Source organism: Taeniopygia guttata, chromosome 15, assembly GCF_048771995.1.
Source record: "Taeniopygia guttata chromosome 15, bTaeGut7.mat, whole genome shotgun sequence".
In the NCBI taxonomy this organism is placed as follows: Eukaryota; Metazoa; Chordata; class Aves; order Passeriformes; family Estrildidae; genus Taeniopygia; species Taeniopygia guttata.
Window position 1 is genome coordinate 1,432,256 of NC_133040.1, and position 12,768 is coordinate 1,445,023.

Genomic DNA, 12,768 nt, shown 5'->3' on the forward strand with positions numbered 1-12,768 from the left:
ACAGAATAATCTGCCTAAACCAATCCTTCCCATCTCCAGGCAATTTGTTATCTATCCTTCAGGTAAGGAAACCTATTTTTTCCTTTTCATCTCTACTCCATGCAATTCAGGGGGATGCTCATGAGAGCACACCCCTCCCTTCCCAGTTCCCCCAGCTCTGGAAATGCCAGTCTGTCCAGTTATGATGGTTTGCCCAGCTGATAGGACAGCAAACACACTTGTGTTTTTCCAGACCGTTTTCTGATCTCTTTCCCAAGACCTTTTCCCTAGTTCAGTTAACAACAGCTGCTGGAAAGTTCCTCCCTGAGGGAGGAGAGAAGACCTCATTGATTTTACTAGAATAATTTCACAACACACAAACAAACCAGGACTGGTGCTGCTGTCGGGAGAGGAAGGGTGTCTGCAAATGAGAGCTATAGGTGTCACCCCCAGGGCTTTGCTGGATCATGCTTGTCTGTCCCTTGCCCTGGTGGAGATCCAGTGTCACCTGCAAGTTGTGGCAATCAGGTCATTTTCTGCCCTGGGGCAGGTGCCAAATGCTGAGTATTAAAGGAATCAACACGACTGTAGGGCAGGAGCAACAGGCCAGCATGAAGGAAAAACAAGTGTTAGAAGATTTGGAAATGCACCTTGCAAGGAGAGACACAGAGGCCCTCTTCCAAGAGCAGCCTGAGACTGGGAACCAGTACTTGGAAAACACTTTGCTTCAGAGTTACTTGAAAACACACCTTCCTCCCAAGGTCAGTTTGTGTTCCTGTATGTACCCACCACGACTCTGCCGAGTTGCTGCTTCAGACTCTGAACTGGACATTTGTCTGAGCCTTTTTGTGCCTTTGAGTGTTTACCTGGAGGGAATTTTATCAGCATTCCTTGAAACCTGTTGTGTTTGACAGCAGGGGTGACAAACACTGCCAGGACACACAGCAAGTGGCTCAGTGGGCTCCTGGGACTGGGCTGGGTGTTGCAGTGCTGTTTTGGAATTGTCAGTGTGGGCATTTGTTGTCTGGTCATGTAGAGAAAGGAATTTCTGGGAGAGGAATCGGACTAAGATGCTTGCAAACTCTGCTTTGTTCTTCCACTTCTCTTCCTGGGGAAAGAGGGGTTTTAAGGAAAATTCCTAAGGACTGGGGCTGTTCTCAGCCAAGTACTCAAGAGGGTGGGAAGGCCCCTTGGGGCTTGCTTGCTCCTAGCACAGGTTGGTGGCATTTTATTTCTTCAGCCAGGAAGGGCTCTGTATGGATTTCAGGGGTGCAGATGGGAGTTCAGGCTCCAAGCTCTGGATGTCTGTGCTCTGAGCTCCAGTCCTACAGGAACCCCTGGGAGGAGGTGGCTCACCTCTCTGGCTGGCCTCTGCCACCACCCCAAGGGCCACAAGTGCTTCCCACTTTTCAGGGAGGAGTTTTCATGGAGTGTGACCTCTCCCCATGATTTATTCCAGCAGAAGCAATGCTATGACTTCTAAAGCCACCAGACAATCAGAGGAGAGGGGACCTGGCTTTCAGTGAGGCTCCCACTTACCCTGCTTGCTCTCCACGTCCGTGAGGCCTGGCAGACACAGAGTGGGAAGAGTGTGGTGGCAGTGCTGGGAGCTTGTCACAACCATCCCAAAAGAGAGGAAATGAGGCCTCCCTAAGCACCACTGTGGCCTTCTTGGCAGAGGAGAAGAGAGGAAAAGAATGCCTTTGGGTAACCATGAAGGTCCTGCTCCTAATCTGCAGCTTTGGAAGAAGCAGGATTCAGGTCTCCCAGAGAATAAAAGGATCAGTACAACAAGTCTGCTTCCACTCCTTCCCCAAACTGAGAAGAGGGGTTCCAAAATCTCCCAGAGAACCGGGAGCTGCACGTTCCTTTCATTTCTGCACTCCGTCCCAGCGGGGCAGTGTTGCCCCGCTGCTGGGAAGGAGAGCCTGCAGCACTGAGCCTGCTCTCCATGGGAACACCTTCCTCTCCAGGACAGCGGCAACCCCTGAAGCTCTGACTGTCCCACCGAAGTTGGAGGCTGATTCCTGTTGTGCTATTCCACGTCAAACACAGAAATTTTCTTGAAATGGCACAAAAATTTTCTTTCTCTGTTTGAAGGTGATTTAAAGAGAAGACCAAATGAAGCACCTGCTTTTTCTGAGTTGTGAAGAGGGATCTGTCAGGCTTTGCTGCCCTGAAAATACATCCTTTAATATAAAGGATACCTATTTGCACTTCTAATCTGCATTTATTTGCACATTTCCCATATCTTTATGCTTGGGACATCAAAGGACAGAATAGGGTGAACGAGACCACCCAGCAGCCTCAGCTCTAACCCAAATGATTTTGTCCTCTCCATATCTCAGTGTCCATTCTGTGAAGCACTGAGGCTGCTCTATGTGACGTTCAGCAGTCCAAAGTGTAGGAGTTTTAATTTTGTTACTTCACCTTGGAAATAAACACTTCTTTTTTTGGTAATTCAGTGATTTATCAGGTAGTGTATGGTCATGAGCTCCCAGTAAAGCAGTTGGGGAATTTTAGGAAATATGGATGATGGTGAAGGGATTGTTGCATGAATTCCTTGTATGAACTCAGACCAAGAGATCTGCTTGGCAGACTCATGTTATTCTGCCTGCAAAAAGCCACCAGGTAAACAGTTCAAAGAGTCTTGTGCTTCAGCAAAGTCCATGAACTTCGGATTCCTGGGTTATGCCTTGGACACAACCTTCAAATTGTTGTCGCAGCACAATAAAGATGGGAGGTGCACGCCCATGGCAGATATGGGTGTGGAATGAGCTGGAGCAGCTGACAGACTCTTGTGCATGGTTTTGGCTTGTTTTGTGCTTTTTAAAACTGTTCTGCTAAAGGAAAACTGGCTGGTTTGAGGATGGAGACTTCCAGAGTGGCAACTGGAGAATGTGTGTTTGATCCTCATCACACATGTGGAATAACAGAGGGAGAAAGGAATCAATCACACAGGGTGTAGATTAATGGAAGGTTAATACAGGGGCAGTCAGGGAAAGGAAAAAGCCATGTTTGTATTTCATCAGCAAGAAATTAATGGGGTTTATAATTGCACGATTTTGGGTGCAGCAATTATGGCATTCACCTCCATTATTTTATTGAGGAGGGAATGAGCATCTCTTGAGAGGCAGAGAACAGCAAAAAATATTCCTCTCATGGAAGCAAATCAGGTGATTCTTTGACCCCCAACACAGTCTTGGATGTGTTTAGGCCAATGAGGTCAAGCAGGTTGGAGGTTGGGTCCTCCTTGACTGATTTTAGTCATCTAATATTCAGGTTATTTAAATCTGGGTAACTTCACTTGGCTTTGCTCACAGACATGGAAGAGAACTTGCAAAAGGCAATTCCTGTCACCCTGAAATAGGGATCTGAGGGAGCTGGAATGAACCACTTCTCTGTGAGTGCTGGTTTCCCTCCATTAACAACAGACATATTACTCCATCCAGGTCAGCCAAAGCCAGCAGAAATGAGGGCACACGAATCCTTCAGGAAGGATCCTTCAGGAAGGATCCCTGGGTGCAGGATGGGAATTTGAATCTAGACATGTTGTGAGCCAGGCTGAAGCTAAAAGGCTGCCCCATCCCTCCTTTTCTAATCTGACAGGCAGGTAGCTGCTGAGCCCAGTGGAAGTTTTCCTGTCCAGATGAAGGCATTCCGTTTTTGGCAGCCTTTCCCCTGGCATTCTTCTCCAGCAGTAAATAATGGAGCAGCTGAGGGACCTCTGGAGACTGTCTCATCCAACCTCCCTGCTCATGTGCATCTGTGTCATTCTCAGCCTTGACACTAAAGTGCTTCTGTCTTTTGTGAAATGCAGACACACTGCCAAAAGTAACTTGAAAAAAATTATTTTGAGGGAAAAAAGAGAAAAAGTGTCAGTGGAGCACAGCTGTGCCAGCAGAGGCTGAGGGAGCTGTCATGCTGTGTTATGGAATGCATGGAAGGGCCAAGTGGCAAGGGACCACTGGCATTGCAGGACAGCATGGTCAGTCCTCTGCCCTTCTAGCTAGGACTTGGGCTGAGATGTACTGAAGGGCTCTCCTTGCTGCTCCACAGGTCCTGGAGGAGCTGCATCAGAACCTGGAGAGGTTTGGAAACTGCTTGCTGACCAAGATCCAACCTCTGAGCTGGGAATGTGAGCTGAACCCCCCGGGTTCTGGCACTACAGTGCTTGGGGGCAGCACGTGGATCACACTCACACCTGCTCAGCGTGGAGGAGGATGAAGGAGATTTCAGCAGAAGAAGGGCCGATTGCTGAGGCCTATGAGAAAAGATACTCCAATTGGAGGTAACTGGGGGAAATTGGGAATGACTCAGTGCCTTCCTGATTATTCTTAGCAAGGTTTATTCAGCGTTTTGCAGGACTGAGCTGCTTGTGTAACCAGTAGCAGATGCTGCACGGACACCAGCACACCTCCCACTGTCCCCAGCAGCTCTGTCTGTCCACTGCAATGTTCCACCTCACCAATGATAAGCCATAACTAATGGCCCACACTTGATCATAATATTCTTTGATGTCACCTTCCTGATTCTGGGGCCTGGCAGTTCCCTGCACCACTCCAGCTTTGTGTGTGTTAGTTGTAATGCAGCTAAAGATGTGGGATTTCACTTGCAGGTGTTTTGTATTCCAGACCATAAATGCAGACCCACATTTCTTATTGTTAAAAACTGCACAAGCTGGCCTGTTGCTGGCTGTCCCACTGGGACTGAGAAACTCTGTTGCTTCTCTTCCCTCTTCCTGGCTAGAACAGTTTTTGCCCTCTCAGAAATAAATGGCCTGATCCTCACCCATTCTGACTGTAATTTTTCCTCTCTTCCCAGTTGAGATATTTTATCCTCGTGCTGTTGCGCTGCTGTGTAACCCATCTGTTTTCCCTCTGTCTGTCCCTCTCCCAGCTGCTTGTACCAGGCTGTCAAACTGTACTTGTTCTCAAGCTCCTCTGGAAGTTTCAGCTGTCCACTGGCCATGACTGATGGGGCAGCCAAAGTCATTGAGGTATGAGCTTGGCTAGTCCCTGAGGGTGCAGCCCACATCCTGGCACTGCATGTTAGAGGCAGGAGCACCAGCCAAGGATGGAGGAGCACTGATCCATCTGGTTCTGGGCACAGCCCTTCCTTGCTCTGTGACTCAGCTCTGTCTCCCACTGCCTTTCTCTGTGAGGTACAAAGCCTTTGTGCCCACGCCAACTTTTCACTGACAGCACCGTGTTCAATAAGGCCTTTGCTGCACATGGCACCTGTGGCACTGCAGGTAGCTGGAAAGGTGTCCCAAGTGGAAGTGTCCAAGGCCAGGTTGGACAGGGCTTGGAGCAGTAGTTAGTAGAAGTGAAGTAGAAAGTGTCTCTGCCCATGGCAGGGGGTGGCACTGGATGAGCTTTAGGACCCTTTGCAACTCAAACCATTCTGTATTTCTATGATCCTATGAATATATTTTTACTACAAGACAATTTATTTTTCCATATTTGTGGAGTGGCAGTTAGATATAATAGGTTAGATCCATACCTGATGTAAATTCACCAAACCACCAAGACTTTACCAACTGGAACGTTTGGCTCTGGATCTTAGTGACCCCCTTTGCATTGCCTCAGGTGCTCTGTAGGATTGAAATATCCCTTAGGCAGCCAACCCTGGCCATTTTAATTCACCAAAACCTAAAGAAGCACAAGGCAGTTCCCTCTTCCCTGCAGCTCTCTGGGTGCTGGTGACATCCAGTGTACATGAACTGGCTTATACTTGTTTGAGACCTCTCTCTCCAGAAATCCAAGGGGATAGGGATGCTTAGCACTCTGTGTTGTAACACAGGTCTGCACCTTCTGTCTGCAAAGTGCTGCAGCAGCTGGTGGGGGCTGTGCTGGCTCACAGGCTCTCAGCAGCACCTGCAGATCCTCTGCAGTGCAGGACACCCACCTGGCTTCCAGACTGGCCTGTCTGAGCCCTGAACCACACCAGTTAAGGCAACTGTGTAATGTCAACTATTGTGTTATGATCATCTCAGTTTATTTTCTCTCCCCTCAAACAGTCACTGGATATTCCTGGATCTCTGAAAAATGCTTTTGACCATCTGACATCCCGTGACCCTGAGAAGTTCTGGACCTCTGGCCAGTGGATGATGGAGTGAAGGGGTGGCTCAGATGTTGGTATGTGCTGTGGGGTGGGAACAGATGTGGCAGTGAGAACTGAACACAAAGGATGTGGGGAACCTAAAAAGCCAGGGAACTGGTTTAGGACTTCAGCAGAAGTCATCCAAATCCTCTGCACAGCTCTGCTTTTTAACCAACAAAAGACCCAACTCTGTCCTCTTCTGCACACAGAGCCCTTTGTGTTCTTGGCTGAGGTAACTCCTAAAGAACTGGATTATACACACTGCATTTCTTATCAAGGGTCAATGAAAGAGATTAACAGCTCATCCATGCTCCATCTTCATAGCAAGAAGTGCCTTAAAGGAGCTGCTGCTTACACTGTAAAATCAGCACTGACTGACACAGAGGTTCCCATTAAACCAGGAAATTTTCTTCTCTTTTTCAGCAAACGGCACCAAGACTGTGGCCAGAAGCAGCCAGATGGCACCTATTGTCTGTATGGATTTAAATGGTTCACATCAGCAGCTGATTCTGATACAGCATTAACCCTGGCCAGGATAGCAGATGCTGAAGGACAGGTAAACCAGTTCTGTTGGATGGGGATCCAGGGGAAGGAGCAGGGGCATTCTTTTTCTTCCTTGTTGCATTGTAATAAAATCCTCTCTGTGTGCCTTGCGGTGTACTCAGGGCTCCAGAGGCTTGTCCCTATTCTCCTGAGGGTTTGGGATGAGGAGGGGAAGCTGAACAACACCCAGGTGCAAAGGCTGAAGGACAAGCTGGGCATGAGGAAGATGGCAACAGCAGAGCTGTGGTTGCAAGGAGCCAGAGCAGATTTGGTGTGCAAGAGTTCCCCTGCCCTGGGAACTGGGCTGCCCAGGCTCACTCCAGGTGTTGCACCTCTTCCCTCACTGCCTTCCTGCTGAGCCCAGTCACCCCCAGGAAAGGACAGGATGTGTTCCTGGTGCTGAGGCTGTTCCCTAGCACAGCAATGGAGCTGAGATTCACTGCTCCCCTCCAGTTGTTGTGAAACAAGACATCTCTGGAGACATCCTTGGTATTCCCTTACTTCTGCCCTGTGTCCTTGTTCCCTCACATTCCCTTTCTTTGCTGCAGTCACTGCAAAGGCTCCCTCATGCTCTTCCATACAGGTGCTGTCCATATGGGAGGGAACAACAAACAACTCCTCCCTGGAGATGTTGCGACCCCTTGCCAAGAGCAGGTTATGGCTGTGTTTCTGTCCACAGCTGCAGCCCTGCTCAGCCTGACCCACCCACCTTGGCAGAGCCTTCTTTGGGGTTTGTGCTCCTGGCTGAGGCTGCAGGGGACAGGCTGAAACTGAAAGCTTTAGTATTCCAACAATTGGAATTGTGTCTTACAATTCTGCTCCTTAAATAGCTCTTCCAAAAGCAGGATGCAGGCAGTGCTAATCCTGGGATCTTTGTGTGCTTTCAGCTCAGCAGTGGGGAGCTTGACACTGTCAGTGTTCCTCAACACAGGTACCAAAATAAGTGTATTTTTAACGTGACTCACCTTCCTGAATCCAAAATAATTTTGTGGGTTTGTTTCTTAACCGGAAAATCACCACAGGACTGCTGAATATTGAACCTCACTAGGGCTATCTACTGCATTATGACTTTCTATTTTTATTCCCTGAAAAGATGGAAAGAGCCAAAGGAATTCCATTTCTGCCTCTTTGGATTTGCTGTTCTCTGGCTCTTCTTTTAAAGCTGCTCAGGTGACAGGAGTTCAAAGCAGCTCAGAGTTTTCATGAAGGAGCATCCCCTGGCTTGGTGCATCCCAAAAAGGGGACAGGAGACAGGATCAGAGGGTGTTGTCTCAGGAGCGACATTATTAATCCAGACACAGCAATCCAGATCTTGTTAGGCACAGCAAGGGAATCCTGGCATCTGGAGTGCTGGATTTGGTTGTGTGCAGACTTCACCTTCCCACCCAGACCCCTTGAGAAGGGAAGGGTCTGGGACACTGCTCTCCTGCAGCACTGGAGACTGGACAGAGCTTTCCAGAGCCTGAGTAGTTCTCACAATGGCTGCAGATGGCAACTTGTGTCCCATCTCACCCCTGCAGTTCAGCTGTGCTCTGTACACAGCACCTCTCTGACCTCCAGGGGTGAGGGTCCCCTTGCCATCCTCTCAGACAACTTTTGAGAAGGGAGAAATACCTCAAAAGAATTGGCCACCAAACAAGAAGCCAGATCTTCTCAGGAGCAGGACTGAGCACATCTGCTGGGGGCAAATCCAGTTGTTGGCAAACAGATGCTTAGGTTGACACTGCAGGTAATGGATGGGAAAATAAAGGAGCTGTGGGGAGGCTCTAAAATAATTTGGCAAGAAGCAGCCTCCACAGTCTTACACTGAGCACTAATTTAAGCAATCACCCCACAAAGGTGCTGTGCTGCACCCTGGAGCAGCTCCCTGGTGCAGCTGGGAGGGCTCCTCCAGCTGCTCAACAACTGGATAATCAGGGAAGAATTAGGGAGCACAGCGCCGTGATGCAGAGCAGGGACCTGCATAGTACTGAGATTCATTAATTAACGAGCTCCTCAGTGCTCCCATCAATCACGCTGTGATGGGCTGGGGGAGGGGGGTGAGTGCTGGCTTCAAGGTCTCCAAATTCCAGTAATGCCACTGCCTTTCCCGTCCATCCGTGTCACACTGAGGCTGCTGCATGTCCAGGGAGAGGGGCTCGCTCTGGCTCAGCAGTGTGGATGTTCCAGTTCTGATTAGAATCAGACCTGGCCAGTTTAAGCTTTTCCTTTATGCCTTGGGCAGCAGGGTGCTGGAAAGGCAGCCTGGGAGGGATTTCTGTCTGCAGAATATTGTAAAATGCAGGTGAACACAGTGGGAAGAAACGATGATGTCCAACTCCAGTTCAGAAGGCTGAATGATTTCTTTATTATAACTATGCTATAATACATTAATAGACTATATAAAGGAAGATACTAAAACTACAAACCTACTTTCTCTAACTACCATATGTAACTACAACTCATGACCCTGTTCAAAAGAGTCCAGCCCCAGGTGGGTTGGATTGGCCACCAGGCTCAAACAATCCTCGCCAGAATCCAACCAAGCAACACCCCAGGTAAACAATTCTCCAAACACATTCCACATGGGAAAACAAGGAGCAGAAATAGAAACTGTTTTCTCTTTCTTCTCTCTGTGCACCTCTATGAAAAATCCTGAGAGAGAGAGAAATATGCTTGCCACATATCACCCTTTTAGTATAAATAAATAAAAAATAAAATAAAAAACTGCATGTGCAGTTTTGCAGGGCCTCTGCAAAAGAGAGAACAAATACATCTCAAGAGGTTCCTTTATCAATTAGCTAATTGTCAATCAGAACCTAAATCAGATGCTGATGTGGAATGTTCAAGGAGATTCTTTACCTGCAACACATCTAGTTCTGTCAAATCTCTAAAACAAAGCTTACAATATAAAAACCCAAACAAGGATGAAAAGAATGCTCAAGTTCCAAAGTCCAAACAGCTGAGTCTCAGGAAAAGGTGTCCATTGACTGGAGATATTGATCTTGCCATCCTTAAAAGGCCTTCTCAGTCCTGAAACAGAGAACTACCGAATCCTGAAACAGAACAACTGAAGAAAGTCCAACACCAATTAAAAACCATAGAAACCACCAAATGTGACATCATATAATTATCAAACACCAGAACACTGAATGTCATCCCAGAGACTGCAACAGCTGATATAACTCAAATGAGCAGAGCTGGAAATCATCTCTAAATTCAAAATTTTCCAAACTTCCCTGATTCTGATGCAAAAACCATCACCAAATTAAAAATAAAAACAAAAAACTGAGAAAATCTCTGGAATACCATGGGCAAAGCTCTTAATTCAACCACTTTTTTGCTTTTTGTCCTTTCAACCATCTCTAATTAATCATAAAACTAATTTAAATGAATTTTTTTCTCTTTCCTCTTGAATCAGAATGCCCAGCAGCAGCAGGTTTTAGGACCCTGCGGTGGTGGCCGGAACAAGGATCCCAAACCCGGCAGTGGGGGGCACGGGGGGCCAGGCCGGTGTCACAGCAGCTCCTGCAGGAGTTTGTCCATCCCGCACCGTGTCCGGCCGTGGGACGCGGCTGCTCCCGCCCCTCAAAGGAGAGCAGGACACAAGAGCTGCCCCAGGCACGGCAGGGAAGGTGTTTTTCCCAGAGAAACGTTGATTTTTTAGATCCCCGGCACGGCTGGGCTGGCATCTCCACCACCACCCCCATTTCCTCCGGGCTCACGAGCAGCAGCATCATTCCCAGAATGATCGGGAGGGGCCCCGAGCCCCGGTGGGAATCTCACGGAGCCAGAGGATCCGCATCCAACGAGAGCTGGACTGAGACAAACGCTGTTCCCCGGAGAGGCGCTCAACTTCATAACTGTCGCTATAGACCACGAGAAAGCACAACGTGAGCCACCTGCTGCTTTGCAAGGTAAAAGAGAAAGTTTATTTTCTGACTCCAACTTTTATACTTTTCCAAAGGTGACAGTGGATTGGAGAGTGAATGGGCCACCTCTCCAAAGACATTGGACAAACCACTAGTACATCAAGTCTCTCCACCCCCATGAAGAAATGCAAACCAATATGTTATTTACAGAAACTGTGTGGGAAAGTTTCCCAATAGAATGTAAACTCAGAAGGCTTTAGAAATGTCGGAATCTGTGGGTATTGGTGATTCCGAGATTGTAGAAAGTCTCTTTCTGCCCCGCTGCCAAAGCAGAAGCCATAATTGGTCTGTGCTGGTTTCAAGGTTGTTTATTCTGTTTATCTCTAACATGTTCTGCTGCCCTGCCGCAGCTCTGTCCTGCAGGGCAGCGTGTGGGGCTCTGCCCTCAGTGGGATGGTACAAACATTAAATACCACAAACTACCTGTGCTGGATTTACAATAACGTGCCAATATCTGTCACCTACGTTGGACAGTGTGTCCCCAGCCTAAACCAACAGAAAAATACCAACACCACAGTGAAACATGGAGGGCATGAAGAAGGAGAAAAAGGACAAGACACACCCAATTCCTCCATCTTGTCCCCTCTGAACCCCTTATCTAGAAACCTAAAATTTTACCTTTGCACCCGTGCCACACTTAATTATTACTGATATCAAACACTCAGAGCTTGTAATTCATCCTGTAAGATTGAAAACTCTTTTCCATGGCCAGAGATCACAGCCAGTGTCTCTCGGGGCTCTGTCCAGGGGGGTTCCTGACCCCTGCCAGGGTCCCAGACCTGCCAGGGCAGCCAGAGGGAAGCCCTGGACTCCCACATAGAAAAACTCAAGAATCAGGGCGACACATAACCTTCACTTTCTCGGCGGCAGCACACGGGGAACCGGCTGGCAGGGCAGCCGAAAGCGGCGGAGCGGGCCGGGAGCTCCTCCAGCACCGCAGCCCGCACCGGGAACAGCCCCGGCCCGGCTGGGGCAGCGAGCGGGGCCGGTGCGGGGACCGGGAGAAGCGGCGCCTCCGCTTTTGGAGCCGCTCAGCACCCTCCGAGAGCAGGAAGGGAGACTCAGGCTGCAGGAGGAGCAGGAGGTGGAATGGGCTACACTTGTGCAGAAGCAGAAAAGAACTTGTGAGCCGTAGAGAAAAGCTCTCCCCCTAGCCCTGTGCGCGGGGGAATAGCAGCGAAGTGTGTCCTTGAACAGACTGGTCTCTGTCCGGCTGTGGTAGGGGGATGAAGGGCCCCCGCTGGGCGTGAGGGGCTCCCCCCGACCCACTTCAGACGTGCTCACTGGGGTCCGTCCCTGCACTATCTGAAAAAGCTTCACAAAAACTCCCAGGTACCGAACTGTTCGGACATCTCGCCTGAAGCCCAGCGCAATGGCGAAACGCAGGGATTTCCAAGCCTCTGGATCCAGAGAAAAAGCCACATCCATGAGAAAAACAGGAATATTTGCAAATTCAAGAAACTCCAATAAATCATTTTCGGAGATACAGAGTCCATGTTTTTGAAGCAGACCTCTCCAGACGGCTAACATAGGGCCATCCACACAATAAAAACGAGTGCTCAAATCTGCAGGTATCTCTTCCCAAAGTTAAAATCCACCCCAGGTCAGGTGCAGTACTATTATCAGAAAATCAGCACCTCTCAAAGGAAGGCAGACGTGTCCAGTTATGGCAAACTGCTCGGGGCTGCAGCTGGTCCTGGAGAGGATCCCAGTGGTGCCTTGTCTTCCCGATCCCTCGCAGGGACTCCGCACACGCCTTTGCAAGAGGGCTCACCACCTCTCTCGTGCTCAACCACGGCTGTGGGCCGATCAGACTGATCCAGGTCCTGGACCTTCATCCAACATCAGAGGGTCACCACTTATTGTAAAGTGCAGGTGAACCCAGTAGGAAGAAATGATGATGTCCAACTCCAGTTGAGAAGGTGGAATGATTTCTTTATTATAACTATGCTATAATACATTAATATACCATATTAAAGGAAGATATTAAAACCACATACTACTTTCTCTAGCTACCATATCTAACTCACTACAACTCGTGACCCTCTCTCTTGTCCAGCCCCAGGTGGGTTGGATTGGCCATCAGGCTCAAACAATCCTCACCAGGATGCAGCCAAGCACTCCCTCCAGGTAAACAATTCTCCAAACACATTGCACATGGGAAAACAAGGAGCAGAAATAGAAATTATTTTCTTTTCATTTCTCTCCGTGCACCTCTATGAAAAATCCT

The 12,768-nt window shown here is 48.7% G+C and overlaps 1 protein-coding gene across 1 annotated transcript; it reads left to right on the forward strand.

Annotated features, from left to right (window-relative positions):
• The first annotated feature begins 353 nt into the window (after nucleotides 1-353).
• On the forward strand, nucleotides 354-10,962 carry LOC115497391 (acyl-CoA dehydrogenase family member 11-like). The gene is given in 8 exon segments (XM_072936152.1): nucleotides 354-740; nucleotides 4,039-4,132; nucleotides 4,135-4,270; nucleotides 4,879-4,978; nucleotides 6,002-6,119; nucleotides 6,508-6,528; nucleotides 6,531-6,640; nucleotides 10,028-10,962. Coding segments are annotated over 8 exon segments (1,119 nt in total). The 5' UTR covers nucleotides 354-446; the 3' UTR covers nucleotides 10,274-10,962.
• Nucleotides 10,963-12,768: the final 1,806 nt, after the last annotated feature.